This window comes from Echinops telfairi, unplaced genomic scaffold (assembly GCF_000313985.2).
Source record: "Echinops telfairi isolate 266 unplaced genomic scaffold, ASM31398v2 ScPeMD7_30;HRSCAF=105, whole genome shotgun sequence".
Lineage (NCBI taxonomy): Eukaryota > Metazoa > Chordata > Mammalia > Afrosoricida > Tenrecidae > Echinops > Echinops telfairi.
The window spans coordinates 838,997-854,340 of record NW_022103927.1 but is presented as its reverse complement, the minus strand read 5'-3'; the positions used below and the strand labels follow the sequence as shown (position 1 = coordinate 854,340).

The following is a 15,344-nucleotide window of genomic DNA, read 5'->3' as shown; positions in this document are numbered from 1 at the left end:
GGATCAGAGTAGAGCTGCATGCCAGGGGAGTGTCTTGGAATAGATCGCCAGACCTTTCTTCCAGAGCACACCGGGGTGGATTTGAGTAACCAAATAACCAAGTGTTGTAACCAAGTAAGTAACCAAGTGTTGAGCTGTTTCAGTCACCCTATGATGAGAAGAGGAGAGAAAGGGACTGGAGGAGGTGGCTGAGATGGGGAGATGGGAAAGCAAACAGGCACGAAAGCAGAGGCCAACAGATAGGGCAGGACTGGGATGCAGAGAGATTTCAAAGTACCCAGCCTCCCTGGTGGCGCTGGCAGGTAACGCTGGGCTGCTGGCCATTCCCGTAAAGATATACAACCCTACAGAGGAGCCCTATGAGTTGGATTCGACTTGATGGCCATGGGTTGGGTTTGTTTTTTGGCTTGTTGGCTCACCCATGGGGTTGTTTGACTCCACCCGAGGGAGGTATTTGAAATTGTCTGAAGAGGGTTTTTTTTAATGGTGGTGGTGGTGGTGGTAAATATAGATACAACAACCATTTCGACCATTTTCACATGTGCGATTCAGCGACATTTAATGCATTCCTTGGGTTGAGCAATCATCACCCAACTGTTTTCCAAATTTTCCCATCACTCTGAACAGAAGCTCAGCAGCCCCCTGAAAGCAATGATGCCCCCTCTCCCCCTCCCTCCTCCTCCTCCTGGTAAAACCACTAACAAAGAATTTAGCCATACCGATGGCATTGAGCCTGTTCTGCAACCAGCGATGGCAACTGTGCTCGGTGCCAGATCCCCCGTTACCACACCCAGAAACTCACTGTCTCGGGAACAAAGGCTCCCTCTCTCCCCACCCTCCCACCCACGGCCACCGCTATTGAACCTGAACCTCTATTCGCCTGCCTGCTTGCGATCGTTAATAGGAGATCATGTAATAGTTCTCCCTTGGTGATGGACTGATGGGTATTTTACTCTGCGGAATGTTGTCAAGGTTGGCCCCTGGTGCGGCCCGGATCAGAACTTCATTGTATGGGTAGCCCACGTTGTGATTAGCCATTCCTCTGTGGATGAACACCTGTTGATGAACACCTGGGTTGTTTCCACCTTTTGGTGGTTGGGTGAACATTTGTGTACAATTTTCTATTTGCATTCCCACCTTCAAGTCTCTTGGGAGACACCTGGGAGTGGTGCTTGTGGTTTTCAGGATGGGTGGGGTGGATGACGCTGGCAGAGAGTTGATGGAGACCATGGATGCTGGTCCACCCTCGACAGCAGGGATAGAGGCTTTCCTGCCAAGGGCCATTTGGATATTTATAACCTCATTCGTGGGTCATCCAAAATTATACGAACTTCTAAAACGTGTTATGAGGTGCTGTCGAGTCAGTTCCAGCTCATAGTGACCCTCGACACAGCAGAACAAAACACTGCCCAGTCCTGTGCCAGCCTCGCAATGGTTCCTATGTTTCAACCCACGGTTGGAGCCTCTGTGTCCATCCATCTCGTTGAAGGCCTTTCTTTTTTGCCGCTGCCCGTCAACTTTACCAAGCACGATGTCCTTCTCCGGTGACTGGTCTCTCCTGATAGCATGTCCAAAGTACGTGAGACGAAGTCTTGCCGTCCTTGCCTCTAAGGAGCATTCTGGCTGAACGTCTTGCAAGACAGAGTTATGTTTTGAGCCTTCTGGCATGAGGGGCTGCTCCTCGGGCGCTGTCTCTGACAATGCTCTGCTGCTACGCGTGAGGCTTTCAGAGGCTCATTCCTCGTGTTCCTTCTGCCCGGTCTGTGCTTTGTTTGGAAGCTCTGCTGACCCCTGTTCACTTCGAGTGACCCTGCTGGTCTTTGAAATCCCAGTGACATCGCTTCCACCTCGCAGCAATACACAAGCCACCACAAGATGACAAACTGATGGCCAAAAATTGACCTGCTATCTTTAATCAAGCATTTAATTAACTCACCCCTAAGGTGATTGCTGAAACTGCTTCTCTCGTGAGCTGGTCTTAATGATTTCGCAGGCCAGACGGTGCCCACGCCTGCTCTACGGTGCACAGGATGAACCCTGCCTCAGAGAAGGTCCAGTCCCAATGCCCCTGGTGTCAGGTGGAGGAACTGTCCTCAGAGCAGGTGTGGGCGGGACTTGTCTACAGACAAGCCTGAGCACGATTCCTAGGTGAGAAGCTAGCCCCACTGAGGCGGCCCTAAGTGCCAGGCAGCACCCTTCCCCTGAAGCTGTTCTGTCTTCCCAGAGAAGAACTGCCAGTTGGTTGGCTGGGGGGGTCAATGTCAGGAGTCCTGGCTTTCAGTGTAGGGGTCTGAGACTATGAGGATGCTGGGAAGGCTTTAGTCTCCTCTCTGATGTCCAAGTCCCATGCCCACCATGGTTCTAAAGGGTGGGCCGACTCCCCTTGCAGCTGCCTGCTGCATGCCCACATTTCAGAGGGTGTTTTCTGCAGCCCTGGCCCTCGTCTCCACAATGTAGGGGCTCCGGGGCACTCAGTGCTCCTCCCTCTTCCTACATGGCTATGAATGTCTGTGATTGTGCCTCCTCGGCCACAATCCTGATGAACTCATGAGTGAGCATGTTAGGGAGTGAGCCTCAAGGAAGCCGTCCGCTCTTTGGTCCTGCGACTGGCCGCTGCCATTGATTGACAACACCGATAAAGGGTAGCTATGGCAGAGAAGCCCTAGGCAGTGGTGATCCCAGGCAAGGATCCTCGCTCCCACGCTGAGCTTCCAGATTGAGATCAACTAGGAGAAAAGATCTGGTGATTGATTTCAGAAAAATAAGCCCATGAAACCTTGTGGATCCCAATGGTCTAAACCACAGATAATCACTGGGATGGTGTGAGACCTGGGTGCTGGGGTTTGTTTAGTTTGCTGTGCAGGGGGTTGACATGGGTTGGGACCATCTCAAGATCAACTAAGCACAGCAAGAACAGCAGCGGTAGCAGGAGCATGTTACCATCATCAGGTGTCGTGGCGTTGGTACTGACCCATAGCAACCCCGTGAACAATAAAACACAACACTGTCGGGTGCTGTGTTATTCTCATACTGCTTATGTGTCATCCCGTTGTGGCAGCCATTGTGTCCATCTGTCTTGTTGACGGTCTTCCTCTCTTCTGATGACCTTCTACCAGACACTGGGCTCTCCTGACAACATGCCCAAAGTATGTCAGATGAAGTCTCACCATCCTCACTTCTAAGGAAGATTCTGTATGCCTTACAAGATAGAGGTGCTGGTTCTTCCAAAGTCCGTGGGATATTTATTACTCTTCACCATGTGCATGAACTCTTTTCTGGTCTCCTTTATTTGTTGTTCAGCTGTCATAGGTGCACCGAGGTTACTGTCACCTTGACTGTTAAGGTGGCTCAGGTCAAAGCCACCTTGGCAGTCAAGGTGACAGTAGCACCAATAGCAACCTGCTGCCAACAAGTCAATCCCAACTCATGGGGACACTTTATAGGATTTTTGCAGCTGTCAATCTTTTTTTTTTTTTTTAACATTTTATTAGGGGCTCATACAACTGCTATCCCAATCCATACACACATCAATTGTGTAAAGCGCATTTGTACATCGTTTCTCAAAACATTTTCTCTCCATTTAAATCCCCGACATTAGGTCCTCATTTTTCCCCTCCCTCCCCGCTCCTCCCTCCCGCACGAGCCCTTGATACTTTATAAATGGGTATTTTGTCATATCTTGCCCTGTCCGACGTCTCCCTTCACCCACTTTTCAGTTGTCTGTCCCCCAGGGAGGAGGTCACACACAGTTCCATGTAATCGGTTCCCTCTTTCCTACCCATTCTCCCTTTACCCTCCCTGTTTTGCCACTCACACCACTGGTCCTATAGGGCTCATCGGTCCTGGATTCCCTGTATTTTCAGTTCCTATCTGTACCAGTGTACCTCCTCTGGTCTAGCCAGACTTGCAAGATCGAATTCGAGTCATGGTAGTGGGAGCGGGGAGGAAACCTTTAGGAACTAGAGGAAGGTTGTATTTCTCATCATTGTTACATTGCACCCTGACTGGCTCATCTCCTCCCCGGCAGCTGTCAATCTTTATGGGAGCAGACAGCTTCACCTTGCTCCTGTGGGATGGCCGGTGGGTTTGAACCACTGGCCTTTCAGTTTGCAGCCCAACACTTACTTGACACTGCTGCCAGGGCTCCTTGACAGTTGCATAGAGATAGGAAAGGATGGGCTCTGGGGTCCATCAGACGGAGATGAGACACTGGTCCCACCATCTTCAAGTCATGAGCCCTTGGACAAAGGATGGGTTCTCAACTTTCACATCTGCGAACTGGGAACTCTAGCATGGGCCTCCTATTGTTGAGATAAGCGTGCAATTAGAAACACACACAAATGCCATCGCTGTGTTCATAATAGTCCAGAGGGGGGACAATCCAGGAGTCCCTCAAAATGAATGGCTAGAGACAGAGTAGGCCATCCATGTCATAGAATATTGTTCCTCTAGAAAGAGGCATGGAGTCTTCCTGCATGCCACGGCGTGGCTAAACCTTGGAAGCATTGCTCTGAAATCAGCCAGACGCCAAAGGACAAAACACAGGAGCCCGCTTGCATGAACTGTCTGGAATAGGTAGATAGATGTGGCTGCCAGGGGCAGGGAGAGTCCTTGGGTGGCCTAAACCCTTATGGGCTCCGCTATTAACTAAAAGGTGGGTGATTCAAGGACACCTAAGGTGCCTCAGAAGAAAGACCTGCCATCTGCTTGGGAAAGATCACAGGCTAGAAGTAACTTCACTCTTCCCTCCTGCGTCGCCGTGAGTTGAATCAGCCCATGGTAAACCACCTGCATCGGTCTGGGGTATTTCCCAGGGATCGGAGGACGTCACCCAGTGGCTCATTTTATTGTGGTAAAATGCTTGTGGCACAGATTCTGCCTGTGAACCTCTTTCAAGAGCACAATTCCGTAGCATTGGATAGCTCAGCATCACCATTTGGTTCCAGAACTTTTTCATTATCCCCAAAGGAATAGCCATGCCCATTAGTGGCTCTCCCCAGTCTCGTCTCCCCCAGTCCCTGGCAACAGGCAATCTGCTTTACACTCATACACGTGTGTTCATAGCAGCACTACCCACAATGGCCAACAGGTAGAGCCAACGTGTCCATCAACAGAAGACTGGATGAGCAAATGGTGGTCCTTCCAGACCTTGGGGTGTTAATCAGCCAAAAAGAGAAATGAAGGATCGCTTCGAGTTCCCACGTGGACGAACCTTGAAAACGTGATGCTGACTGAGCGAAGCCAGACATAAACACTTCCTGTCATACAACTCCATTTATATTAATTGGAGACAGGAAGTAGATTTCTGTTTAATAACTTTTATACTAATCGGATGCAAAAGACCTCTTTCACGTATTCAGGAGCAAAGACATCACTTTGAGAAACAAGGGGCACCTGACCCCAGCCGTGGTATGTTCAGTCTTCTCGTGCATGTGAAAGCCGGACGACAAATCAGGACGACAGGAGGAATTGGTGCATTTGAACGACGGTGCAGGTGAAGACTATTGAAAGTTCCACGGACTGCCAAAAGAACAAGGAGCTCTGTCTGGGAAGAAGTACAGTCAGAAGGCTCCTTGGACGTGAGGATGGGGAGACGTCTTCTCACGTACTTTGGACATGTCATCAGGAGAGACCAGTCCCTGGAGAAGGACATCCTGCTTGGGAAAGTGGAGGGGAGCGAAAAAGAGGAAACTCTTCCACAAGATGGGTGGGCACAGCGGCTGCCCCAGCGAGCTCAAACGTGACCATGGTGCGGATGGTGCAGGGCCAGGCAGGGTTGCCTTCTGTTGGACAGCAGGTCACTATGAGCCGGAACCACCCAAATAATACCAGGGATGGCCAGGAAAAAAGGTGCCTTGCAAGACGTACACACAGAATGTTCCTTAGAACGGAGAATAGTGCTATTTTGTCTTAAGTACTTTGGACGTGTTATCAAGCGTGACCATGTTCTGGAGAAGGACCTCGCGCGTGGCAAGGTAGAAGATCCATGAAGTAGAGGAAGACCGCCACAAGACGAATGGATACAGTGAAGGCAACAACAGGCCAACCACAGCACTAGCTGCGAGGACGGGGTGGGCCTGGGCAGTGTTTCCTCCTGTTGTGCAAAGGGTCACTACGAGTCGGAACCAACTGGACAGCACCCAGCAGCAACGACAATAAGAAAGATCATTGGAAGTGGCTCAAGGAGATATTCTGGAATCTCATGAAGTCAGAGCAACTTACTGGGCACAAACCAGGTACATTTGCTTATTTATTGTATTGATTTAATTATCAATGTAGTCACCATCCCAAGAATCCAGCCCAAGTCAAATCAAATCCATTGCTGTCAAATCAAGGTCTGCTTACAGCAATCCTGTCAGGCCGTGTAAAACTGCCCCCATGGAGTTCACAAGACTGTACCCTTGATGGAAGCAGACTGCCACGTCTTTCTCCCAAGAAGCTACCGCTGGGTTCCAACTCCTGACCTTTGGGTTCAAGCTGAGTCCCTAACTTCTGCATGAACAGGGCTCCTGTTCCATGATATTTATACTCTGAGGGGGGTTGAAGGAAACTGAAGTGTAGAGAGGATGGAAAGCCTTGTTCAAAATAGCCCAGCCGGCAGAGCAGGGATTCAAACTTTATTAACTCCTATTTCCATTTTGCTGATCCTAGCAGCGTAGAAGTTATGTGTTGGGCTATGATCCACATGGTCAGCAGTTCGAGACCACCAGCAGCTCTAAGGGAGACCGACTGTTTACTCCTATACACAGTTACAGTCTCAGAAACCCAGAGGGAGTCACTCTGAAGCATCATTGACTCAATGACCACGAGCTTGGTTTTCTTGTGTATCCTGCGACTATAGACCGCTACCCCAGGGGAGGGCAGCTAGGGTGTCTGTGTTGGCACGTTGCTCGGAGTCACGTGACTTCCTTTCCTTAACTCTTTTTTAGCGGTAGTTATGGATTACATTGTGCCTTCCCAGAATAAGAGGTGAAATTTTAACCCCTAGAGCTATGGGTGGTGGTGGTGGTGTTTATTTGTTTGCTGTTTGGGCAGGCAGGCATTCGGTCCAAAGGAGCAAACACTTCATTGTCACTTCACACTTCGAAAACCAGCGGGCTCAGGCCTCTGCCCGCTCACTCCTGGTGGAGGGCAGGTAGTCTGAGGGGGAGTGAACTTAGGGCTGGTCTCAGACCTGCCAAGCTCCACCCCAAAAAAAGGCTTTGGGTTGCTAGTATTGGGCAAGGAAATACACAGAGTCACTGTAGCCCAAAAGAATTGAAGACAGTATTCAACCATTTCAGGAGGTAACATGTCATACAGAACCAATCGTTCTGAAGAAAAAAGATCAAGCTGCACTGATGGCTTTGGTGAAAAACGAGGCTCCCGGATCTGACAGAAGACCAATAGAGTCGTTTCAACCAACCGGTGCACCTCTGGAGAGGGTCACTTATCTACGCCAAGAAATGTGGAAGCCAGATGCCTGGTCACAAGAAAAGATCCATAGTTGTGTCCATTCCAAAGAAAGGTAATCCAACAGGAAGTGGAAATTGCCGAGCAATGCCATTCGTAGCATATGCAAGTGAGATTTTGCTGAAGAGAAATTTTAAAATGGTTGTAGCATTGCATTGACAGGGAACTGCGAGAGCATCCAGCCCAATTTGGAAGAGGGTGCGTAGTGAGGGACGTCATGGCTGATGTCACCTGGATTCTGCGTGAGAGCAGAGAACACCAGAAATATCTTCACCGGTTTCATTGACGATGCAAAGGCCTTTGACTGTGTGGATCATAGCAAACCATGGATAACACTGAGTAGAATGGGGATTCCGGAACACTCCATTGTGCTCGTATGGAACCTCTACATAGACCAAGAGGCAGCTGTTCACACAGGATAAGAAGATAATACATGGGTTAGAAGCAGGAAGGTTTGCATCAATGTCGTACTCTCTCACCGTACTTAATCTGTGTGCTGAGCAAATAATCTAAGAACCATGTGTGTTGTTGTTCTTGTTAGGGGCCTTCGAGTCAGTTTCTCCTCCTAGGGACCCTCTGTACAGCGGCATGAAACACCACCCAGTGCGGCCCCATTCTCATAATTGTTCTTATGTTTGAGCCCATTGTTGCAGCCACTGTGTCCATCCATCTCAGTGTCCATCCATCTCAGTGTCCATCCATCTCATTGTCCATCCATCTCATTGAGGGCCTTCCTCTGTTTCACTGCCCCTCCCTTTTGCCAAGTATGATGTCTTCCTCCAGGGACTGGTCTCTCCTGACAACCTATCCAAAGTACATAAGACCACGTCTCACTGTTCTTGCCTCTAAGGAGCATTCTGGCTGTACCTCTTCCAAGACAGATCTGTTTGTTCTTTTGACAGTCCGTGATACTTTTAATCAGCTTTGCCAGCTCCATAGTTCAGATGCATTGCTTTTTCTTCTATCTTCTTTATTCAATGTCTAACGTTCATATGCATATGAAGTGTTTGAAATACCATGGCTTGGGTCAGGTGCACCTTGGTCCTCCGAGTAACATCCTTCATTGCAGCACTTTAAAGAGGTCAAGACCAGGTATTGATAGACTTAAAGAACATAAATTTCCCTTCTCACACATCAGGAGGATAGAAGTTCAAATTCAAGCTCTCTCTGTTGACTCTCCAGAGGATGATGCTTGTCTCAGTTTCCATGGGCTTGATGTTCTTTGGTTCTTGGGGATTCTCACATGGCTTCCGTCTTTCTCAGTATATGCCTGCTTCTGTGTCTACCCTGCTCTCTTAAGAGCAGAAATGATGGGGTTTAGAACCCACCCTACACTCATAAGGACTCATGGTCATAACAACAACAAAATCCCATTCCCAAAGAGGATTACGTCTGCAAGTGCATCGGTCACTAGATTCCTACTCAAGGTGACTCCATGGGTTTCAGATTAAAACTGTGATCCATAGTGTTTCTATGGCCATGACCTTTCAGAAGCAGATCACCAACCTTTTCTTCTGATGCACCTCTGGGTGGGTTCAAATGACCAATTTGTTGGTTAGTAGCCAAATACTTCACCACTCGGACCACCCAGGAACTCCATCCACAGGTATAGTTTGAGGGAACACAACTCAACCCATATCAGAATTTCTGCATGGTTGACCAAGGAAGGAGAATCTGATTGAGCCAGATGAAGTCAGAAGTAGACGCTGGCCCAAGAGATTGTAACCATGGGGGGGGGGGATCTTACGGTATCTGAAGTTGAGGGATAAAGAAGATTGATCAGAAAATACTAGAAGAGTGAGCTGGCAATGTTGGATGCTCCGGTAAAGCAAGGGTTCCATTTGGGGAAAAGATAGAGGTTTTATCCCAAAATGAAAATATGGGGAAAGTCTTGGGAGTCAGCCCAATCAGATGTTTAAGTCTTGGCTCAATCATTTCCATAACGTCAACTTGAGCAAGTGGCTTAACCTGTCTCTACCCCAATGTTCTCAGGGATACACTCAAGACACTCAAAACAAGGGTTTTAAAAATAGGTGTGATCTTCACTGAATTGATGAGAGAATTTACACAAGGCATGAAGTTGTCACTCAATCAGTGATAGCTACAATCATTGATCAACAGAAGCAATTTGAGGGGGCCCGTCTGGTGGAAGCTTGTGACTTTTATCCATCCACTGACTGACCCCCTTCTTATCACCTCTGTACCCAGGTACAGTCCCCATGCTGGGAGTCAACCACTCAGCTGTTTCGGAGTTCATCCTCGTCGGCTTCTCCACATTCCCCCAGCTTCAGCTGATGTTTTTCCTGCTGTTCCTGCTGATGTACCTCTTCACGCTGCTGGGGAACCTGCTCATCATGGCCACCATCTGGAGCGAGCACAGTCTCCACACGCCCATGTACCTCTTCCTGTGTGCCCTCTCCATCTCCGAGATCCTCTACACCTTCGCCATCATCCCTCGCATGCTGGCTGACCTGCGATCCACCCGCCCCGCCATCCCCTTCACAGCCTGTGCCAATCAAATGTTCTTCTCCTTCACATTTGGCTTCACCCACTCCTTCCTGCTCACCGTCATGGGCTATGACCGCTACGTGGCCATCTGCCACCCGCTGCGCTACAACGTCCTCATGAGTGCCCAGGGCTGTGCCTACCTGGTGACCTGGTCCTGGATTGGGGGCGCCATCATGGGGATGGTGGTGACCACGGCCATTTTCAACCTCACCTTCTGTGGACCCAATGAGATCCACCATTTTGCTTGTCATGTGCCGCCACTGTTGAAGCTGGCCTGCGGAGAGAATGTGCCAGCTGTGGCCAAGGGCGTGGGCCTGGTGTGCATCACAGCCCTGCTGGGCTGCTTTCTCCTTATCCTCCTCTCCTACGCCTTCATTGTGGCCGCCATCTTGAAAATCCCCTCTGCCGAGGGTCGGCACAAAGCCTTCTCCACGTGCGCGTCCCACCTCACTGTTGTCATTGTGCACTATGGCTTCGCCTCTGTCATCTACCTTAAGCCCAAGGGCCCCCAGTCTCTGGAAGGAGACACCCTCATGGGCATCACCTACACAGTCCTCACGCCCTTCCTCAGCCCCATCATCTTCAGTCTCCGGAACAAGGAGCTGAAGAACGCCCTGAACAAGACCTTCCTGAGCAAACTCGGTCCAGAAAAATTGTGAGGCTCTCGGAGCAATTCCTCGTGGAGATGTTGTGGCCCTGCCCTCTCCCTGGTGGGACGGCGATCAAGCAGTCAGCTTCACAGGAGAAAAACTCGGCAATCTGCTTCTATCAAGATTGACAGCCAGCCTTGGGAACCTTAGCGGGAGGTCCTCCTCTGTCTCATAGGATTGCTATCAGTCAGAATGGACTCAATGGGATTGGATTTAGTTTTTCTGGATTGGTTTTACTGTCTTCTGGGCAAATTGTGTGAAAGGACAAACACAACAGAGGAGAGTGACCAAGGAAACAAAACATCTTATTGAGATGGAGTCGAGTCTGACTCATGGCAATCCCCTCTGTTACAGAGTAGAGTGTTTTCTTGACTAATTTCTTTCTTTATTTCTTTAATCATTTTATTGGGGGTTCATACAGCTCTTATCACAACCCAGACACACATCGATTGTTTCCAGCACATCTGTACATTTGTTGCCATCATCATTTTCAAAACAGTTTCTTTCTACTTGAGCCCTTGACTCATTCTTGACTAATTTCTACCGCAGTAAATCATCCGGTGATTCTTTCGAGGAATCACGAGGGAAGTTTGAGCAGCCAATCTTAGGTTAGTAGTCAAGTGCAAACTGTGTGAACCATACAGGGACCCAGAGGAGTATAAACCATCACAGCAACCTACAGGGTTTCCAAGGCTTTAAATCCTTCTCTGTGTAGTGACTAGTGGGTTTGAACCTCTGACCTTGCAGCCCATTGCCTAACCTGAAGAGCCACCAGAGCTCCTTAGAGGAGAATAATAACACGCTAAATTTCAGTATTGTGCAGATCTGTGCCATCGTAATTAGAAGCAGCAGCAGGCAGGCTCACCGGGTAAGAAAGCCTCTGCGTGCTGAGTTGGAGTTTTAAACAGCTCCTGAGAGACCAACGCAAGGCACTCTGGTGTGCTTGGTCAAGGGGCAACGTCCCACTATGAGAAATCACCGGCCGTATTAGCGAGTGGCCAAGTGGGGTACTTTATTAAACCATGATGCAGAGAGGAGAGTCCAGAATGAAAACGTATCCCAACATCCTACCAGCTTATTGGCCAACTCATTTCCCAATGAAGAGGGGTTTCAAATTGATCGTGCTGTTATCAGGTGTCGTGGAATCATTCCCAATGGGTAGCAAACCCAACCCCACCCCCACCCCACCCGTGGCAGAGTACAACTGTCCCTGGGCTTCCCCAGGCTGCCATCTTGCTGGACGCAGATCACCAGGCCATTTTCTCTCGGTGCCACTTGCTAGGGCAGAACTGCTAGTTACTTCTGAAGGTTACTAGCCAACTAGTTGACCATGGGGCTGCTAAGGCTCCTAAAGTTGGCCGCATTGCGCAGTATTTATAATTTGTTGAAAATGTGTGTTTTCACTTTTAAGTTGCATAGGAAAACTACACATCATTTGCTCTCAGGTGTCCTTCTCCATACGTTTGTGCTGTAAAGAACCCAGACTTCTTCTATAAATTTGTGCTGTAAAAATATCTCCTGAGAACATGGGTGGGGAGCATCTAGAAACAATTTCAGGAAAGACTAAGGAACCCAGAGCCGCCCCTGCCCCTCATGGAATATATGTGAAATAGCCTTTCCCCTAGTATTCCTCATGTACATTACCTCGTTGCAGCCTCATGAGGGCTCAGGGGCCCCTTGACTGACAGCGGAGGAACTGAAGCTCACAGGCTTGCATGGCTCCTTCAGGATTATGTGAGTTGGTAGAGGGAGGCTTCCTATTTAGATCTCCTCCACCCGCTACTTCACATGCTGTCTTCCGACCTGAGCTTTGTCGCTCACCTATCTGGGGTTCAACTTCTGATCCCTCTGCAAGTCAAACACTCCAGTATCCTGAGTCTTTTATGGCTCTGGTACCCATTGCCTTCAAGTTCATTCGGACTCCCAGACACCAGAAGGACAGATTAGAATGGCCGCAGGGGGTTTCCAAAGCTGTAATCTTTACCGAAGCAGACTTCCACATCTTCCTCTTGCAGAGCAGCTTGAGTTTGAACCTTTGATATTTCCGTTAAGAGTCAAGCACTTAACCACTGCGCCACCAGTGTTCCCTTCATGACACTGGTGGGTCCCTGCAATACACCATGCCCAGGAGCATGAATCCTCAGAGTGCTGATGGAATACTTCTAGTTGATCTTGAAATCATGGGTGGTCTTGCAGGAATTTCTCAGTAACTCACATTGAGGTAAAATGTTCCCTTCCTCTAGCCAAAATACAACAAACAAGCCCCAGAGGAGAGTAAAACGACAGAAAAAACACAAAGATCTTTCATCATTTTGCTAATTAAACACCAGCTTGGACTCTGACCCTCCTAGTACCCAAATAGAAAGAATCTACAAAGCAGTTGAGTACCCAGCACCAGTCAGGCACCTAATGGATTGTGCTCAGCTGTGACTCTCCCTTCAGCTTCAAGTTCATGAGGCTGGACAGCCTGTCGACTTTGTTCAGCACCGTGCACAGGACCAGCAGGGTGCTTGGAACATTTCTTGGGCAGACTAATTGAATCCCCACAACCCCAAACAAACCAGGATGTCCATGTATGTATTGACTATGAGAAATTTAATTCCTGGGTGGTGCGAATGATTACACATTTAAATGCTAACTGAAAGGTGGGGAGTTCAAATCTACCCAAAGGTACCTCAGGGGAGGAAGGTGATCTAGTGATCTACTTCCCAAAACTCAGCTTTGAAAGCCCTAAGGAGAATAGTTTAAAGGAATCAGAATCAAATTGATGGCAAATGGTTGATTATAAGAAACTTAACTGCCCGTAGAGTGGAGTGGAAAGGTATCTGAGGAACTGTATCTGAGATCCAAAGGCCCTGCCTCCTATTCTATTATGGTGCTATTCTCTCCATTGCTCCCATGCCGTCTCATGGCTTTATGAGTTTCATTCGGTCTCATGGGCCCATCCAGTCTCACAGATTTTATCTACACACAGATGACCCCCTAATATTTTTTTCTTTTCCACTGGTTTAAATATATTAAAAATAATTATCTTCACCACAATCAATTTCAGAACATTTTCTTCAGTCCTATACTTTTTCATCTCTTTAGCCTTCTACGATGATCTGCCCAGCAACTCCACATGGATATCTAGTAGGCTTCTCAAATTTAGCATGTCCCAAACCTCAACTCTTCAATATCCACATGGTCACTATTGCCTCTGTCTCTCTTTGCCCCTCCGCTCTGCCCCCAATCTCACTCTCTCCTACACCCACACACCATCCTCCCATTTGCACTAGGTGTACAACAAAACAAAACATTGCCCAGATCTGCACCGTCATCTTGATCATTGGGTCCATGTTGGAGTGTTCGAGTCTATTGTGGTCCATGAATTCTTTTGAGTCCTTTCTAATATAAGGGGCTCAACTCCCAGCATTCTTTTGGTTTAGAATGTCTTTTAAATAGTCTGTTCTTTGCTTTGTTTTTGTTTTTTTAGTTGTTTGGCTTTTAGATGTAAATCACAAGTCTTTTATCTTAGACTTTTTTGCACTGAAAACTCCACTGAATGTTTTGTCCTATCATACACGATGCTGCCATAATCCAGAACTGACTTGTCACCAATTTACAACAGCATAATGTCATCATTTCCAATTTTGCTGGAGGAGCTTGGGGTCAGAGGGAGTGGCGTGCAATGGAGAAATAACCGGGTGGTATCATCCATCGTTGACAGTCCATTTGAGTAATCAGTGCAGCTGAGGGTGTGGGACCTTGGGGATGGAGCTGTGTTCATCATGGGGCTTCATTGGAAGGGCCTATCCAGCCGTGCTTCTCCCAGAATCCCTTCCTCTAGAAAGCGCCTCCTCTTTGTGGGCTCCCGGCATCTCTGGATGGACCACCTGATCCATCACGTGTTAATAACTGATGGGACGGCAGGTAGGTGACACTTAGCTCACTCAAGAGGTCAAGGGAAATGTTCTCAGTTGCTGGCAGAGAGCCCAGTGGTTAACAGATGAACCGAAGCAGCTGTGGATAAATCACATCGCACCTCGTAGCCTCATTTCCCATCATGAATGGGATATGTACCATTCCGATACATGTGGATGAACATTGAAAATAGGCCAAGTGGAAGCAGCAGATACTGAAGGTCACAGAGTATATTGAGAGCAAGAACAAGGACATCGTAAAGACTGTTCAAACCAATTGCCCCGTAGTCTATGTTGACTCGTACCAACAGGACAGAACAGGGTAGAGTTGCCACATGGGGCTTCCGAGGCTACAAATCTTTATGAAAGCAGATTGCCACATCTTTCTCTCAACCACTGGCCTTTCGCTTAACAGCCAAGCACTTAACCACTGTGCCCTCAGGGCATATGGGAGGTGACTCCATTTACAGGAAGTCCTCAGAACAGCCACATTGCATAGGATGTTTAGAAAGTCAATGAGTGGCTGTACTGGCCGGAAGGTTAGGAGACTTAGCTAAAGGGAAAGGGAGGGGATGACACATGTTCTACAATTGACTACTGTGAGAGTCGTGCATCTCTGGGACTATATTAAAACCTATGTATTGTATGCTTTACGTGAGCGCACTGAATGGTGTCAAGCTGGCTCTTTGTTGTGGTTGTTTTCTCTTTAAGGTAATCTCCAAGGGGAAGAAAGGGGGAACCGATCAAAATGATCGACCTTTAACCCCTCCCTGGGGGACGGACCACAAAAAAGTGGGTGAAGGGCAGACATCAGACAGTGTTAGACATGAAA

General features: G+C 48.4%; 2 protein-coding genes across 2 annotated transcripts in view; one reads left to right on the top strand and one right to left on the bottom strand.

Moving 5' to 3' along the window:
- Window positions 1-9,613: 9,613 nt before the first annotated feature.
- Window positions 9,614-10,619, top strand: LOC101638427 (olfactory receptor 10H1-like). The gene has a single exon (XM_004715467.4). The coding sequence runs from the start codon at window positions 9,672-9,674 to the stop codon at window positions 10,617-10,619; it is 948 nt and encodes a 315-aa protein (XP_004715524.1). The 5' UTR covers window positions 9,614-9,671.
- A 600-nt stretch (window positions 10,620-11,219) lies between these two features.
- Window positions 11,220-15,344, bottom strand: part of LOC101659795 (olfactory receptor 10H1-like) — a 5,544-nt gene continuing 1,419 nt past the window's right edge. The window contains exons 2-3 of the mRNA XM_013007930.1: window positions 11,412-11,470; window positions 11,220-11,237 (exon numbers count right to left, since the gene is read on the bottom strand). Of these exons, the coding sequence (XP_012863384.1) occupies window positions 11,220-11,237; window positions 11,412-11,470 (77 nt within the window). The remainder of the gene's footprint in view (window positions 11,238-11,411; window positions 11,471-15,344) is intronic.

Excerpts from the sequence above, each read along its gene's own strand:
- LOC101638427 (XM_004715467.4), top strand. The coding sequence starts at position 9,672 with ATGCTGGGAGTCAACCACTCAGCTGTTTCGGAGTTCATCCTCGTCGGC.